The 18514-nt window shown below is 37.3% G+C and overlaps 1 protein-coding gene across 3 annotated transcripts in view; it reads right to left on the bottom strand.

The window, feature by feature from the left end:
• The window catches only part of LOC109048378 (neuronal PAS domain-containing protein 3-like), a 407723-nt gene that overhangs the window by 284595 nt on the left and 104614 nt on the right, over positions 1-18514 (bottom strand). For all 3 annotated transcript variants that reach the window (XM_042743215.1, XM_042743217.1, XM_042743216.1), the window contains one exon: positions 9947-10191. In XM_042743215.1, the coding sequence (XP_042599149.1) occupies positions 9947-10191 (245 nt within the window). The remainder of the gene's footprint in view (positions 1-9946; positions 10192-18514) is intronic.

Genomic DNA, 18514 nt, shown 5'->3' with positions numbered 1-18514 from the left:
GTCCTGATCATCCTGTCGGGGTTTATTCTGAGATAACAACTGGCTGGATGTACATTATCCCTTACTTAACGCAGTTTTTATTATTATTATTATTTTGAAAGTCCGTTGCTCACTGGCTCTCAATACATATACAGACAAATCACTGGTCTACAAATCGCAGGTCTACACTGGATGCGGCGCAGCACGACACAACAAATCCTAGACAGAAAACTGCTACCTCGTTCTATCTATGACGTACTGGTAAATAATTTGTAACTGTCACTTTGTCGCGTGATGCGTCCAGTCTTTGTAGACTGTCGCATCCTGTTTATAGGATAGCAAAGAATAATGGCACGTATGATTTGTTGTGTTGTGTCGTGTCACGCTGCACCGCATCCAGTGTAGACAGCATCACTGATTATAATGGGTTCAGTATTTTGTTGCATTGCGCATCTGATGTAGACATGACGCACCATCACAAGAATACACAAGTTATATAAAACAGAGACTTTAATTTGATTACATTAAGTTGAGATTTAAAAGAAATATTTTAACTGCTACTATGTATAACACTGCTGTATACTGTGACTAATCGCAATTTTAAAAAATGTAATCATTGCTAATATATATATATATATATATATATATATATATATATATATATATATACACATAACTGCAAGTCAGTGGCGTGTTAAAGTTATTTGCGAAACTACCGCCAGGTGGCGCAAAGGCACGGGTTGCAAACTGACCATAATTGTAAAATTTTGGTTTGTAAATGGAGATGAAACGATGAAGTAAAACAACAATAACATTATAATATAACATTGTAACGCAATTAAAAACAAACATAACTTATTAAGTAGGCTACTAAAGTTTCATCTGGGAATATGAAATATTTTAACTAGTGTTTTTCGTTCATTTTCCTCTGACTGCAGTTGTCATATGTAACACACCAGCGAGGCAAAGCTGACAGCTATTTGCAAAAATGTGCTTTGATGCATTTGTTTGATAACTTGTGGTTAAAGCGCCACTCAGCAGTCAAAAGCTGAAAATGCACTTTGCAGACGTGGCGGCGGCGGTGCTCACAGCGGTAGAAAGCACACTCTGGTTGGCCACCTACTGTATACACATATAGTGTATATATATAGATTAATACAGATGTTGATGTTGAGAGCTGCAGCAGTAACAATGCACCCCCCCCCCTCCAAAAAAAGCCAACAACTGTATTTAATTAATTTTAATGTAGAAATTTTGCAAGAATTTTTAATGTAGAATTTTGCTGTAGCAAAACTTGCAGGTGTCAGGGTCATTTCTAAGGTGTTGCTATGCAGTTGCTAGGGTGGTTCTAGGTGTTTGGTTATTGAACTTGCATTTGAGTCTTCATGTTCCAATGTCTACTGCACCGCAAACACAAAAGAAATCGAAGAACGCGGTGACGTTTTAAAAGCAGGTTATCAAGGAATTATTTTTGACGTTTTGATTCGTACAAGCCTATAAAGCTCTGTGACAACTTTGTTTAATTATGAAATATATTACAGCTGCCTTAGTCGAACCAATTAAATTTGATTGGATACTTTCTTTATTCAACAACCTCTTTTCATGTCATTCTAATTTACTGTCAAAGCAGCCTGAATATTGGAAACTAAATTATTTACTACAGCCCATAAGCCAATAATGTTCCATTTGTCTCGTACTGAGAGAGTCTCCACTAACAAGATTATTAAGGACATTACTTGTAATAGTAAATGCCCTTCACTTTATTTGAGGCTCAAGCTGTGCTTTCAGACGTTCCACTTCAAAAGAGCAGCACTCAGAAGAGACTGTCAGCGGCCGGCGGGAGACGCTCAGGTATGGCCGACCACCGAAAAAAATTAAAAGGAAGATTAAATGATATGCAGGCAAAATCTGTTTAAATCCAATTAAATCTCTTCCGTGCCCTCATTTTTTAAATTAAAACTAGCATTTAGGCTCTTCTAAAACTTGCATCTACAGAAAGAGAAAAACAAAAAGCTGCTGGTAACACTGAGGTCATTTGTAATACTTTGTGAAGATATTAGCCACAGCCGACTACAGGTTCAATCACGCCGCTGGAAAACGAGGCTCTCCATATTCATTCCGACTGTCTCTTGGATTCATTTCTCCATTATTGGCCTATTTGTAAAAGGACTAATTACCAGCAGGCCAACGAGAGTCTAAGCACTCGGCCTATTCATCAGTGCAAAACACCTCTATTTTTAGCGGAGAAACAATAATCATATTCTCCTTCCACCAGGAAATCTGCAGTGTTGTTACTGAGGAAATACAGCCCTTTCTGAAAGTAAACACACACATAGGCCGACCCGGAGCGTATACAAATACACGCCGCGCTCCCGAGCGAAGCCATTGGGAAACTTAAGGCACCCTGGAGGGCTGTCTCACGCTGGCGCTGCCAACATTGGCTTTGTTGTCTCCATTCAGAAGAAGGATAGACCATTAAAGAGCATAGTTACGCTCAAATATATAGCAGAGTCGCGATTAAGTCTCAGCCTGAATGGCGAGCTGGATTCGCACCTTGCATAGAGAATCTCGCACAAGGGGAATGTGATTTAATAAAAAAATAACGGCCTCGTTCTAGCAATTAACTGCATTTCTTTGGCTGCGTTTGATTTAATGTTAATCAATTCACGGCAAGACAAAGTACGTACAGTTTTTTTTGCTGTTATTAAAACACATTGTTTGACAACAACGCTCCCTCAAGCTGTTTTCGCCTCACGAAGCCACAAAAATAAAGGTGTACGAGTAATTGTTTCCATGGCAATTACGACTTTCTTTGGTGTGCATCGGAAAATAAAGAAAATAGCATAAACATGCCCACAGCCTCAATGCAGCCAAAAGCAATTTCCTCTTCTAAATTTAGTTATGCAAAGCCTATGGGCATCATCAGCATTTAGTAATTAGTTTTATAATTACTGCTGTTTTGCTCACTGTCATTCAATTTTTCTTACACCACGACTGGGGAATGGAACATCTCACACTCACAGCTGGGCAAATTACCATCCATTTATAGAGTGAAGGATATCGGCGAGGGCTGATTTTTACCCATGATGCACAGCTCCGAGCAGCACAACACCTTTGAGCCTGCCATTTTCCACCAAGTCCAGAATGCCAGGGAGGAAAAAAAAAAACACTTTTTCACTGTTGTGAGGGTCTATTGTGATGCAAACAGCATTAATTTGCTCATTACCATTAACAATGAGTGTGGCACACTGGTCACCTGGGTAGAGCGCTTTAATCAATGCCCTGCTCTCTGCCAACCTGCTATATATATATATATATGTATGGAACATGGATAATCAACTACTGTACATTTGCTAAAATGTGCGGTATAAAACACAGCTTGGTGCATGCAATCCTAAAATGCAATGCACACAACTTGAGCTTTCCAAGTGAATGAACTACAAGAAATTATAACAACTTCCCTTTTTAAAATTTACGTTCAATCTTACTCTTGACTGCAAAATAAAATAAAATAATATTAGCTTTTTTTTCACAACGTGGCATACTACAAAGTGAAATGTTTATCATGGAATAATGTCTACTGGTTCACTTACAGTACTACTGTTAAAAAATAGGCAGTATTCAGTAAATAGTAAGCATGTTTTCCATTCCAATTTTGGTTCATATGGCTTTTTATGTTTAGTCAGCAATAATACATGCTCACCAAAACCATTCTCAAGCCGTGTTAAATCATATTCAAATGTCTGATTCATTTTAATCAATCATTTCATTCCAATGAAGGAAAAAATATACTAATAAATAAATTAAGAAATTAATATAGCTCAAAATATTTTTATTGTTAGCTTGTAATGTAGCTAAAAGGCTAGTTAGACTGTACCTCTGTATCTTCCTGTAGTTCAACTAACAAAGCACAGCTCTAACAACACCAAGGTCATGGGTTTGCTTTCCAGGAAACAAACACACCAATAAAATGTATACAGCTACTGATTAAATGCATATTGATTGTAAATACATACTTTTTTAGTGTGAAGCTACAGTTTTAAAGTAGAGAAGGGCGGTATGAAACAGCGTGAAGCTCATGGCTGTAGCTAAATGTCAGGCGTGAAGAAAACGAGACGTCGAAGATGTAGCGCGGGGGAGAGGAGGGGGAGTTCTCTTCAAGGTCTCTGTGAGTTTATTGATGAAATTATGCTAATTGGGACAAGTACATGGACACTTGGCTGCTACTCTGGAAAAGCATGTTGTTACGTCAAAAAAAAAAAAGAAAGAAACTTTTTATGACTGACTAAACTTCAAGAGAAGCCATTATGCTTGTTAAAACGCTTGAGTTTATGAGGTGCCGAAGGACAACGTCCCAGAAGACGAGCCAAAAACAAGCAAACAAAGTAAGGAGATGATTACGAAATCTTTTTTCCAAAGCAGGAGGTTTGGTTGTGTTCGGCTGAGTGACACATCTATGCGATGCAGCAGTCACCAGAGATCAAACGCTGATAACCAGCTTCCAGCACTGCCTCTAATAAAGACAGCGGGCCGCCGCATCTCAGGTATTAATCACACACAACAAAGCACTGTGTGTTTCTGTCAGTATGTTCCACACGCTTCCACTGACTGCTGAATAGATTATAACCCCACTGATGAGAAGACAGCCAATACAAACAGGATGTTTACATTAGAACGCCACGACGACAAAATAAACCCACACCTGAGGAAACTACAGCTCACGAGATCTCACCGTTGTCTCAGATGTTTCTCCTAGAATTTCTAAAGAGAAATAAATCAGTCACAAGAATGTTCAAAAGTCTGTGGTCATAAAGTGTTTTTTTCATCAAGCATGCGTGAAACTAATCAAAAGTGACAGTAATGACATTTACAATTTTACAAAAGATTTCTATTTCAGATAAATGATGTTCTCTTGAACTTTACATTCAACAAAGAATCCAAAAAAATGCATGACTTATTAATTAAAAAAAAAAACATAATTAATAATTGAGCACCAATAATAATTGAGCAACAAATCAGCATATTAGAATGATTTCTGAAGGATCATGTGACACTGAAGACTGCAGTAATGATGCTGAAAATTCTGCATTTCATCACAGGAATTAATTACATTTTAAAATATATTCAAGTAGAAAACAGACATTTTAAACTGTAATAATATTTAAAAAATTTTACTGTATTTTTGGTCAAATAAATGCAGTCAGACATTTTCTAAAAAAAAATGAATCTTACACTTTTGACCGTCAGTCTAGTAACAGTATACAGCTATAAAATAAATGTGGATAGAATATAGATATGAATTTTATCTTGGGGCAAAAAATTTTTTTATTTTTTTTCTCCCATGTCTCAAGTATCTCTCTATTTAATCTCATCACTGTCTAGGAAAAACAATTGAGTCGTTACAGAGTTTTATTTTTATTTTTTTAAGAAATGAACACCATTCTGTTAATCAAGGATGCATTAAATTGATTAAAATTGACAGTAATGAAATTTGTTACAAAATATTTCTATTTCTAATGAATTCTGTTCTCTTGAACTTTATATTCATCAAAGAATCATAAAAAATGCATAATTTAATAACAAATAAATTGAGCACCAATTATAATTGATAATTGAGCAGCAAATCACCATATTAGAATTACTTCTGAAAGATCATGTGACACCAAATCTTAAAGAATGGCTGGTGAAAATTCAGCTTCTAAACTTTTGATTGTTAGTGTACATATATCAACATATAGCAAAAGTACACAACTATAAAATACATTTAGATATAATATGGATATGAATTTGACCTTGGGGGGGGGGGAATTGATGAGAAATGTTCAAATTGAGAAATCATTCCCCTTTTTTTTTCTTCTCCCTAGCCTCCATTTCCTCTCCACTGAATCTCATCGCTGTCTAGGAGCAACAATTGAGTCGTTACAGAGATCTCGTTTGTGATTTATCTCCCTGTGGGCACCGGCGGTGCATGTAAAATAATTTCGCATTTCACTCAATTAATTCCCCTCCGTTAATATCAGTCTCCCAGCAGCCGTTGGTGCAAGATGTTTACGCCCTGGGTGATTAAGACGGAGAAGCGAGTTTTTGACATTCCAATGGAAAGCTGCTATTTTACAAACCTTTCAGCCCTTTCTGGTGATCATAAAAGGACAACTGGCATATGTGTCCTCGACTCGGTGGCTAACTACAGGCACAAAACGTGTCAATTGTGCAGGCAGCGCTGTAGAGTTTGGGGGTGTGCGCTTGGTGAAGTGTGGCATTTTGGCGACTGCTCGCTGCTCTGCATGCATGAATAATGAATGCACAGGTGGTGGAGGGGGGTCAGGGGCCCGCGCCATCCTCCAAACAACAGAAAGGTCATGCTTGTTTGTGCAGTGTCCTTCAACAGATGTGAAACGCTTCTGACAGAGACTAGCAAATTTCGGTTAAAACGCTCCAAAAAAATTAGTTGATGGGTCAATTACGGTAAAGGTCAACAGACGCAAAAGGAGAGAGGCGGCTAGCATGCAACTTATGATAATAAATCAACACTTGAGAAACAGAGGTCAGATTCTTTCAGTTGCGATGCCAGTAATACAGCCGGCTTTTATTAGAGATAAAGGCCTGAATTCTATGCTTTGTCACTCTGCTTTTGCATTCAACAGAAGGCGGTTTTGTTTTAATGGTGTTTGGCGACTCTCTGCCATACAAATGGCAGCTCCAAATTGTTCTTTATTCACACGGACACGAAAAAACTGGAAAAATGCAGGTGGATTTTCCTCTAAGCATTCCGATCCGAATGAGATTTGCCAAATGACACTGTTCGGAGATTTCCCAAAAGGTTACAATCATCAGTTATTATGTAGAAACGCCATACAAGAAGTCAACTTGATTTTTTATTCTTTTCATGGTAAATATTGTATAATAACAGCAGCGGCGGCTTCGGATCTCTATGTAAAGTCAGTGGGAAATTGCCTGGAAGTCTGTACTGACAAATGAACTGGCTACTTCCAGGCCCAAGGAAACAATATTGTTTTCCTCCGACTCACCTTGACTCGTGCACACAAACAACTGGAAGGAGAAACGGCCCTGCCCTCTGAGCTCCGGGCCTGATGCAATAAGTCACCATATGCTCGTATTAGCATGCTCTGCATTACGGCTCGCCTCCCGGTCAGCTGTACGCCAATCAAACACATGCACCTCTTTTAGTCTAAACAACAATTCGGCAGGAGTCAGCGGAGGATGAGGAGAGAGAGCTCTGCTGCTGTAGGTCAGCCCCATCTCCTCGCTCCGATCGGAAAATAAACAGAGATTCATGAGCTCGGACGAATCGGGAGCGGGGCTGAGTATCCATTAGCTCTAGCGATGCAGAGCGGCAAAACAGGAATCGATAACAGGTTCTGTTCGAAATGTAGTGCAAATAAAATGGGCCGCGCTACTGATTCAATTCAAACGGCTGCTGTCAATGAGATGGAAGGACACAAAGAGCCTCTCGTTGTCCTAGAGGGTTTGGATTCACCTTGCTGAGCGTTCATTAATACATGGGGATGCGCTGCACTTTATTCATTTCCTTCGCTTACATCATTTCCTTCACTGCATGTCGAGCACGTCGATGTCGGACGTGTAAAAGGCAACAGTCCTGCGGACCGGCTCTACACCGAATTATTCACCATATACATTTTCTCATTAAAATGCATGCGGCTCTTCAAAGCGAGACAACAATGATACCATCTGTTGTGTGCCGGCCAGGAATACACAGAACAAAGCCGCTGAAAACTGTAATAATTTACTGTTGCCTCTAACAACATTCACGGTATTACAGCCATGCCAAATGTACAGTAAATAATTCACACTTAAGTGCAAAGTAGCTGTAATGAATTTACTAAAATAAAAAAAAATAAAATAAAATGGAATAAAATATAATAAATAATATATAAAATATGATAAAGATATAATAAAAAATAAAATAAAATATTTAAAATAATATTTAATTTAAAACAAATAAAAAATATAAAATAAATAGTATAAAATAATATAAACGTAAACATTAAAAAGATAATCTAGCTATATATATATATATATATATATATATATATATATATATATATATATATATATATTATATATATAAAAATGTTACTGTCAGTGCAAATACTCTGAAAAAACCCATAGCAAATGAGCATCATCTCTTTTAAATATTACATTTAGCCACAGCAGTCAAATATAATGAGAAGAGCAAGCATCGAGTGCATCTTTTTATTTTCATTGATCCCGACTGCATCCTTTATCACCAGCCAATTAGCATTAGTTGATTAACCAGGCCCATTACTCACCTAATCGTTACAGTCCAACTAAGAATCCATAGTTACTGTTAAATCTATAGGCTGCTTCAGTGTACTGACATTCGTAACTAATTAGGCTTGTGTAGGGCATGACACGCTCTTGTTTATTTATAACCGACAGCTATTTTTCTTCTCAAGCCTATAGTGCAGCAAACTCCAGTCAGAAGGGAGCGAGTTATGACCGCTCTGCACATCTCACTCAAATTTTTTAATGTCCATCCAAAGTTTCATTGTCTGCTTCCTGTCCTTGCTGGTAACCAAAAGCACTAAAGTTGTGTCCCAAATGACACACTATACACTATGCACTCATACACTATGTACTCAAATATGTAGTGCATGAATTATATAAGGTTATTTTGTCATTTATAATCGGAGTATGATAGCCCCTCCCACTTCACTACATAATTAAAGCTGCGACAGTTGAAGTTTCCAACATTCCACACTTAGTTTTTTTGGTTATTTAAGTGCATCATCCGGGTTTTTAAAGTGCACTTTTCCTTTAGGAATTTTCAGTGTGAATGCACTACTCGCACTATTTATACAAAAAAAACACATCATAGAATAGTGCATAAGTACACGATTTGGGACGCCCCTTAAGTGATCATCCGCTGTTTTTGTATACTGAATTCAGGTGAAGCTAGTACCTCAGTGTTTATAAACCAGTTCATACTTACAGTTACTCTTATAATAGTGATAGTCCACCCAAAAAATAACTTTCTGACATTATTTATATAAGGTCATTCCAAAACTATTTTTTTTTCTCCTTTGGAAAAAGAAAATAAGAAATTCCTAAGAATGATGGTAACCAAATGGTTTGGGGTTCCATTGACTTCCATAGTATTTTTTGTCCCTACTGTGGAAGCCAATAATATATTTAGTAACCAAAACTAAATGTATTATTTTGTGTTTAGTAGAAGAAATGCATAAAGGTTTGGAACAACACAATGAGAGTAAATAATGACAGAATTCTCATTTTTGGGTGAACTATCCACCAAAGGAAGACTTGCAGGCAAGTTAGTTGAATAAAATGCTTGTTTATTTGTTCAATTTTTTTTAAGTTAATTTTGGATGCAGAAGTGTAGGCAAAAATAACTTTAAATTAATGAAAATATTTACTTTGTTTGGTTACTTAAGCTTATCTAAATGATACATTTTAACTATTTTTTATGTTAATGAACTTCTGATTATGCGTTATGAGCAAGGTTATTATAGTTAAATAAAGCTAAAACCATAAAAAAAGTTATTTGAATTAAGATAAACTTTAACTGAAATTAAAACCTGAAACTTATTTAATTTCAGCTGGTTGCCAAAGCAATTTTTCAAAAAACAATACAAAAACACAACAAATCTGTTAAAAATTTAACTACAATTCAAATTAAAACAGAAACTATTTTCAAAATATTAACTAAAAAAACTAAACAAAACAGCATCTCGTCTGCTTGCTTTCTACCATTGTAAGCGTTTTAGCGCAAAGGCGATTTCCCATTCTTTAATATATACACAGAGGAACTTGAAATTATTGTCTGTAGTATTTAATATTCAGCATCCCACACATGCTATACATCACATTGAAAGGACACTGTAATAATCCATTATTACAACCAAAAGAGCAGAATAAAAGTTCTACACAGAAGAAAGCCTCTCACCTTTGACTGAGGTGTTGGGTGGCGGTCCTTCGAAGCGCAGGTTCCACGGCGGGTCTCCCTGGTTGGCGAAGTCCCTCATCTTAAGGTAGCTGATGGTGAGGCGGATGATGGAGGCCTTGTCCAGCTGGCTGGTGATGGCGCCGGGGAGCGGAAGCATTTTTGCCAGCTCGTAGAACTCGAAGTTTTCCTTCCCCCGGCGCGAGCGAGCGGCGTCACGTGACTTCTCCTTCCTCAGAGCCTGCAACCTTTACAGAAACGCAAGAACGTCGGTAACATAAACATCTACTGCTACCCAAAGCCTGACAGACTTTGCTTCCTGACAAAACTTCAATCCTTTATTCATGAAGTAGGCTACTTAAGTTTGTGAGGCGCCAAGGGACGACGTCCCAGAAGACAAACCAAGACTAGGGGAACTTCGAAAGAGATGATTATAATTCTCATTTCTTTATCTATCAAGCAGTGGGATAAGAAATCAGCACTGTAAATATACCGTACATTAAAAATGATACTGAAATTGAGCCCATATGCTTTCTTAACATATACTGTAGATCTGGCTTTACTTTGGGCACATTATTATAAAGACCAAAAATGTATCTCTCATCAAAATAAAATAATTCTCTACACCTCAAAATTGTTTTTTGGTTTGACGTCTTTAATTGCTTTTATTTTTTATCCCTTCCACTCCAAAAAAAACTAGACACACAGAAACCACTTTTCACAATCCAAACAATTTCCCCTGGAAAGATGATCAACATTCTTTTGTTTTAAACCTTGCATTTCTATGTTACAACCACGGAAGTCAAAAGAGAGAACATAGAATTCTGTGGTGTACCTTTATTATATTGTTTCACACTGAACTCACATTTCAAAGATAAATGGGGTGACTTTAAATGGGACATGACATGCTGTGGTGATACCAGTGAAGTACCAAAGTACACTACCATTCAAAAGTTTGAGGTCGGTAAGATTTTTTTGTTTTTACCGGAAGTCCCTTATGCTCACCAAGGCTGCATTTATTTGATCAAACATACAGTAAAAACAGCAATATTGTAAAATATTTTTACAATTTAATATATCCGCTTGTCTGTCTGAATATATTTTAAAATGTAATTTATTCCTGTGATGCAAAGCAGAATTTTCAGCACCATTACTTTAGTCTTCAGTGTCACATGATCCTTCAGAAATCATTCTAATACGCTGATTTGATGCTCAATATACATATAATTATTATAAAATGTTGAAAACAGCTGTGCTGCTTTTTTTGTAGAAAGCGTGTACTTTTCGGGATTCTTTGATAAATAGAAAGTTCAAAAGAACAGCATTTATTTGAAACTGAAATCTTTTGTAACATTATAAATGGCTTTAAACAGCTAAATGCATCATTGATAAACAAATATAAAAAAAAACTTTCACGGACCTCAAACCTTTGAACAGTAGTTGTATGATTCATATACAAGAATGCCATATAAAATATGATGTTAGTGACAGCACTACACCCTAAAAAGAGGGAAAACTTTGGTTACTATTGATAGATCCAGTAATATTAGCTTTTATTTATAATACAGATATGTAACAGGTAGAGCTGAAACAACTAATCGATTTAATCGATTAAAATCGATTACTAAAATAGTTGTCAACTAATTTAGTAATCGATTCGTTGCTAAATAATTTTTATTTGCCGTAAGCGGCTCATTTCGTGCATATTTTAAATCTGCGGTGACCAAAGTGTGGCAGTAATGATGCCACCGTGAGGTTTTTACTCAGCCAGTACAGCAGGAGAAGAAGTAGCGAATAGCCAATAGCTGGCCTCGTTTTATGTCACGTGCTTCCCGCACACGCGTCTCTCTGCAGCATTCAGCGTGAGTGAGTGAGGGATGCGGCAGTGGAATAAGCTCGAGAAAGAAAAAGAAAAAAGCGGAAGATAAAACTAATCCGACGAAGTCATCCAAAGTGTGGGAGCAAAAAGAGAGCAAGCCTAACTGTTAAGCCCTGAACATTTGGACATGTTGACCTTTTTGCACTGCAATGCAAAGTTTTTTCTCAAATAATGAGTGAATAGTGTTCTGCCTCATTTCCCCACAGGTAGTCGAATTCCTGTCAGTTCAGGCATAAGCTGTTTTGTTAACATTTTTATCGCTTTATTACATTTTTGAATTTTGCACTGTTATAAGGACCACTACATATTTAAATCCGATGACTATCACAGTGTGCAAAGACTTTTATTTGTGCAGATTCTGCAGTACAATGTTGTTTGCAAATGTTTAGTCGTAAAAGCTGATAACATTGCTTTTTAACAATTAACATTTAAAGCTTTGTCGTTTACCAGTTCATAATTCAGTCTTGCAGCCTAATTATGACTCAATGAGAGAGGGTAATGTTTAAATGTATTTGAAATGCACTTTTTTTTAAGCATTCACTGCTCTTTTTCACACAGCAGGTTTTTTGTGTGTGGTCCAATTTTTTTTCTGGACAACCTTCTGATGGATTTACTTTAAAATTTTACTTTAAAATGTGAGTTCCATTCAGGTTTCATGCCATTGGCACTTTATTGGAAGGATTGTTTACAATTTCACAGCATAAGCTATAAAGCTGTTTCCCAGGTATAAGCTGTGTTTACAGGAAAAAAAATAATAAAATGCAATTTACTGCAATTTTATTCTGTTTTTATTTCTTATTCTTCATGATAATATGTTTTGAAAGATTCCTTAATAAGCTTTGTTCGGGATGTTAAACTACTTTAGGAGCCCTAAGGAATGCCATGGTGAAAACATTATTTGAAATCTTCTTGTGAAATTTGCTAGAGTATGTATGGGTCAGTGTTTTGATTGCAGAAGAGTTTGACAAAGGATAACTACACATAATAAAACACACACTCCAGGTATGTTTTTGATGAGGATATGACAATGCAAAATGGTTAAAATCTCTAAAAAAGTCTATGTTGAATGATAAAGACCCTTTGTTAATAATTTACTTGGGGAAAAAATGGGCAAAACTAAAATATAAGTACATAAACCGATTCATCGATTAATCGTAAAAAATAATTGACCGATTAATCGATTATCAAAATAATCGTTAGTTGCAGCCCTAGTAACAGGATTCATCTCTATTTTAATTTGTAGCAATATATCCCAACATGCCTTTCTGTTTTCAACACTGCTGTTCACATCCAAACAAAAGGCCCAGGAGAGACGGTCTGTAACTGAACTCAATAGCTGTGCCGGGCTCTTTGTTATTGACTGTATATAGTATCAAGAGCACACCTCTGTGCCAATCACAGACGGGGCAGGCAACCGCGGTGTTGTGGCGCTGGGCCGCAGCAGGCTAAAGTTGCAGTCACACCGACTTTGTTGTGCTCCGTCGAGAGACCTCAGCTCAATAGATTCAGTCATTGAAATCCAGAATTGGGTCGAAGTTGTGATTAGCTTTGGCCCAGGGTCTCGTGAGACGCCCCTGTGAATGACTTTCATTGCTGCCTTTTTACCACAGACAGAAGGCCAGCCAGAGATCTTCTTCCCCCGCCAAACAAAGAGAAAGAAACACAATGCCACGCTAACCTCACCTGCATCTGAGCTAGATGGAAAATGCCCAAAATATACACTCCCTCCCACGCATGCCTGCACAAAACAATGATTTATGATGAATTATGACTACTGCCTCAAAGTGTTTCTGTTTATTTTGAATCGAGTGATTTACAACTGTGCATTTCTCTGTATTTATTTCCCTCTGAATAAAATTAGTCCTTTTCTGGCAGCAAGTGCTACAGTAGCAACTTAACATAAATCCAGAAGAACTGTGGCAACAACTCCAAGATGTTTCAAGAAACCTACCTGCAAAGTTACCTGAAAAACTCTGATATTACATTTATTTCAGAATAAATGACTATATTTTAGTTCTATTTCTGATAAGAAAAACATTGCCAAAGTAGCTTTGCAGCTTGTCCAAAATATAAATGCGTCATCATCTAAAAATGCAATGCAATGCACTGCAATGATACTAACAAATTTTAGGTATAGACCGCTTCATTAACTATAACGTAAGCAATGTAGTTTTGTCATGACATAATGCGTCACACACATTCATCGCATATAAGGAGCAAAACATACACTATGTATTCCACAGATTTTATTTTTATTTATTAGTTTATTTGCATAGGGACAGAACAAAAATCATGATTGAAGAAATATATGCACTGTACATAAAGAGTATAGCATATGCTAATTTTTATCTATATTTAGTGTTCTACGGTAAACTAGTGTTACGGCGAAGCAACATTTTTGAAGAGAATCTTGCTGAGCAAGTTAATGTTAACAAGTACAGCTAGATAATGGAATAACAACTTCTGGCTTAATGGTGCACACAACTCTGTTGTTGCCTAACACTAGATATGTTTAAAAACTGAAAAGCACCCTAAAATGTTTTCAAATGGACATAAATCAGATTCATTTTCAATCCCAAAAAGCACAAGTCAATCTGCATGAAGTCAGTGTATCGGCTAATAACACACACTACACAGGCTCTCTGCTGTTTACAGTCTCAACTCTCTGGTCCAAGGTTTGAGTCCACTGATTTATGATTTTCAATCAAACAACTCACAACAGCCGCTTTAATGCTTCCAAAACACAATGCTGCCCACTTTCTGTAGCGTTCTCATCATGTCAAGCCATTCTGAATTAAGTCGGAAACTAAATCAGGCCCAGAGCTTTCTGCGTTCCCCGTTGCGCCGACATTTAGATTCGCACTTATTTTATTGTTTCTACCACCATAAATGCTAAATCAGTTAATAGCAACGTGCCCGAAATATTGATGGGGAGAGAAGAATGCCTTGATGGATGAAAAACGACTGTTTGGTGGAGAAGAAAATCAGCGGATATTGTCTCCACATTTTATCAACAAACAAAAAGCAACATAAAATATGAATCAGAGCCATGCCACAGAACGCAAACATATTCTGGAGTGCTTAATCTAGTAATTCCCACTCTGCTTCCCAAGAAACTTACAGCAAAAAATTACCTCCAAAAGAGCACCAATGATGACTCACGCAGATCTAATGCTACAGTCGCAGATGCCATGATCAATTTTAATCCTGTATGAAACTATAATTTCACCAGCAGATATAGATTGGCTCCAGTCTTTTGCATACAAGCGATGGATTTCTATTCTCAACAGTGTGGAGCGTTCCAGCACAAGAATAAAAACACCATTTGATGGTCTGCTGCTCAGACAGTATATAAAGCCCGTTGTAATGGTTGTTTGGATGCAAAGTGCAACAGAGCAGCAGAATTTCATTTGTTCCACAAACTTGGAAGGCATTACGCCGTCCTGCCAAATACGTCTTGATGCACCGAGGTTAGGTGACCTTCATTTTCTTGACATTTATTACGTACTAGTGGAAAATGCAATAGACACAAAATCTCGGTGATACCGTGGGCCCTCTGCGACTCTTGCGGGACTTTTCAGGGAAACAGGACACGAGGTAGTTTTGTGGCGTGGACTAACGGCGGCGACTCTTGAGTAATGAGTGTTGTTTTATTGAACAGCTTGTTTTCTGAGCAGGAATTTATGTGCACTACACTGATTTAGCGGTTTCCTGCTTCCGGGCTGGTAGAAAAATACTCCTGGATTATCTGCAATGAACATAAATGTGCCAGAAACCTTTTTGAAAGTTTATGCTTACGGAAACATCTGGGAACAGTAAATAGCCAATCAGTTTCATATCTTTTTAGCTGACAAATGCTGAAATCAATACGAAATGACATTCACAACCTATTTTACCTGTGTAAATGTACAGTATGACGGGATTTGATTACATCCATCAAAAACTGTTAAAATCCTGAAAAGTGGGCAATAATATCAGAATTGAACCATGTGACTGGAGGGGAGGAGTTTGATGGCATCAGAAGTAAAAATAAATAAATAATTGTTTCAGATTTATTTCATTTTTGTTAAAGATTATGAAGACAAACGTGCTGCTTCAGAATGACATAACCCAAAGAATCATGAAGAATCAGAACGATAGAACAATGGATGGATGGATAGATAGATACTCTGGTAAATGTTCTAAAACTGTTCTATGCCCTTAGGGATTTAAAAACATAAAATTAAATATTAAATACTTAATTTAATATTTGGACATCTGAATCAGATTTTAAAAATCTTTATAGAGACATTTCAAAATTTTCCTTGTGAGCGACCGTATTGCCCTATTTACTAAATTAGCAAATCTGACACACACACACACACACACACACACACACACACACACACACACACACACACACACACACACACACACACACACACACACACACACACAAAACAAGCAAAAACATCAAGAGGCGGAAAGTTCTGCAAATGATCATTTAGGGTTGAGGTAATTGCCTTCATCAGTGCAGAAAAAGCAGGCAGAAGAGAAATGTCACTTCAGATTATCTTCTTGCCTCCTGAAGCAATAGATGACACTTGATCAGAGACTAAATGCCAAAACCAATCAATTCCTTTTGTGACTCTTCTCCATGCCGCAGTAAAAAAGGCCATAGTCTTGGTTCTTCTAATTAAAGTAAATGCTATCTCCTTGGTAACCTCATTAATATTCTCATTGACTTGGTTATACATACAGTGTGTCATATGACTGGTCAAAATTAGATGGAGCAGCTTTAAAACACTGCCATCAGACAGAATGTATATTCTCTCTCTGAAAGACTACTCTATATTTCATATACGAAGTTACATATTACACATTGTTTTTATTCGAAAGGATGTTTCCACCCAAAAAAAGTTATTTAATTTTCAAATGTTCCACCTTTAGAATTAAACAGGCTGTTTTATACTGTATTTTAAGACCTATATGTAAATGAGCTCTGTTATGAATGGCTGACTTTTTCGCATGTGAAATGAGGAGTTAGTAGGCATTGCTGATGTAAATGTGGGCGTTCATTGGGGAGGGAGATTGTGACTGTGGACATATGCATACTACATCAAACTACATCAAGAAAAGACAGTTTTCATTTACTACAGTACAACAACAGTAAAAGTAACTTCACCTGTCCAAGCAAGAGCCTACAGAAAGTGCTGCTCTCCTGACTCATGGTGTAGCTTCGTTCAGACGTGCATCATTAAGCACAAGGTTACGTCTTGCACAGTGCACTAATTCCCTTCAAGGTCTGCACGTACTTCCCTCTCAATCAGTAAAATGGATCCGGTTCTGATGTGAGTGTCCACTGCTTTCACTGCCCTCGAAGTTCTGTCATTCGTCTGTTCGTTTGTCCTGAGAACTTAATGTGTGTGTGTTGGGAACACACTGACATTCATCATTAATCTGAACATCGGTTGAGGAGATCTATAGATGCGCTACTGTCATACATCAGCAGCGCTGCTCCATTACTAAACAAGAGGCTGGTGTTTACATTGGTCATGCTCAATATTTCATCTGAAAAGCTGGCCAACCTTAATATGATGAATCAGAGGAGCCATAACCAGATTTCTACCTTTCAAAAATGCAAGTCAATAAAACCTGAACTTGTCCAAAACCTCTAAAATGTTGCATCAAGGTACATCCAATCATCCTGTTTCATAAAACATCTACATTTGATTGATTTGTTTCATAATATTTCTAGTTTATTTAAAAAAATAAATCATTTTATATATATATATATATATATATATATATATATAAATATAATATATACACAGGTCCTTCTCAAAAAATTAGCATATTGTGAAAAAGTTCATTATTTTCCATAATGTAATGATAAAAATTAAACTTTCATATATTTTAGATTCATTGCACACCAACTGAAATATTTCAGGTCTTTTATTGTTTTAATACTGATGATTTTGGCATACAGCTCATGAAAACCCAAAATTCCTATCTCAAAAAATTAGCATATCATGAAAAGGTTCTCTAAACCAGCTATTAACCTAATCATCTGAATCAACTAATTAACTCTAAACACCTGCAAAAAGATTCCTGAGGCTTTTAAAAACTCCCAGCTGGTTCATTACTCAAAACCGCAATCATGGGTAAGACTGCCGACCTGACTGCTGTCCAGAAGGCCATCATTGACACCCTCAAGCGAGAGGGGTAAGACACAGAAAGAAATTTCCTAACGAATAGGCTGTTCCCAGAGTGCTGTATCAAGGCACCTCAGTGGGAAGTCTGTGGGAAGGAAAAAGTGTGGCAAAAAAACGCTGCACAACGAGAAGAGGTGTTGTTCGGACCCTGAGGAAGATTGTGGAGAAGGACCGATTCCAGACCTTGGGGGACCTGCGAAGCAGTGGACTGAGTCTGGAGTAGAAACATCCAGAGCCACCGTGCACAGGCGTGTGCTTTTTGAACCAGAACCAGCGGCAGAAGCACCTGACCTGGGCTACAGAGAAGCAGCACTGGACTGTTGCTCAGTGGTCCAAAGTACTTTTTTCGGATGAAAGCAGATTTTGCATGTCATTCGGAAATCAAGGTGCCAGTGTCTGGAGGAAGACTGGGGAGAAGGAAATGCCAAAATGCCTGAAGTCCAGTGTCAAGTACCCACAGTCAGTGATGGTCTGGGGTGCCATGTCAGCTGCTGGTGT

The sequence above is a fragment of the Cyprinus carpio genome, chromosome B17, assembly GCF_018340385.1.
Source record: "Cyprinus carpio isolate SPL01 chromosome B17, ASM1834038v1, whole genome shotgun sequence".
In the NCBI taxonomy this organism is placed as follows: domain Eukaryota; kingdom Metazoa; phylum Chordata; class Actinopteri; order Cypriniformes; family Cyprinidae; genus Cyprinus; species Cyprinus carpio.
The sequence above is the reverse complement of the archived record's forward strand: the minus strand, read 5'-3'. Positions and strand labels throughout refer to the sequence as shown.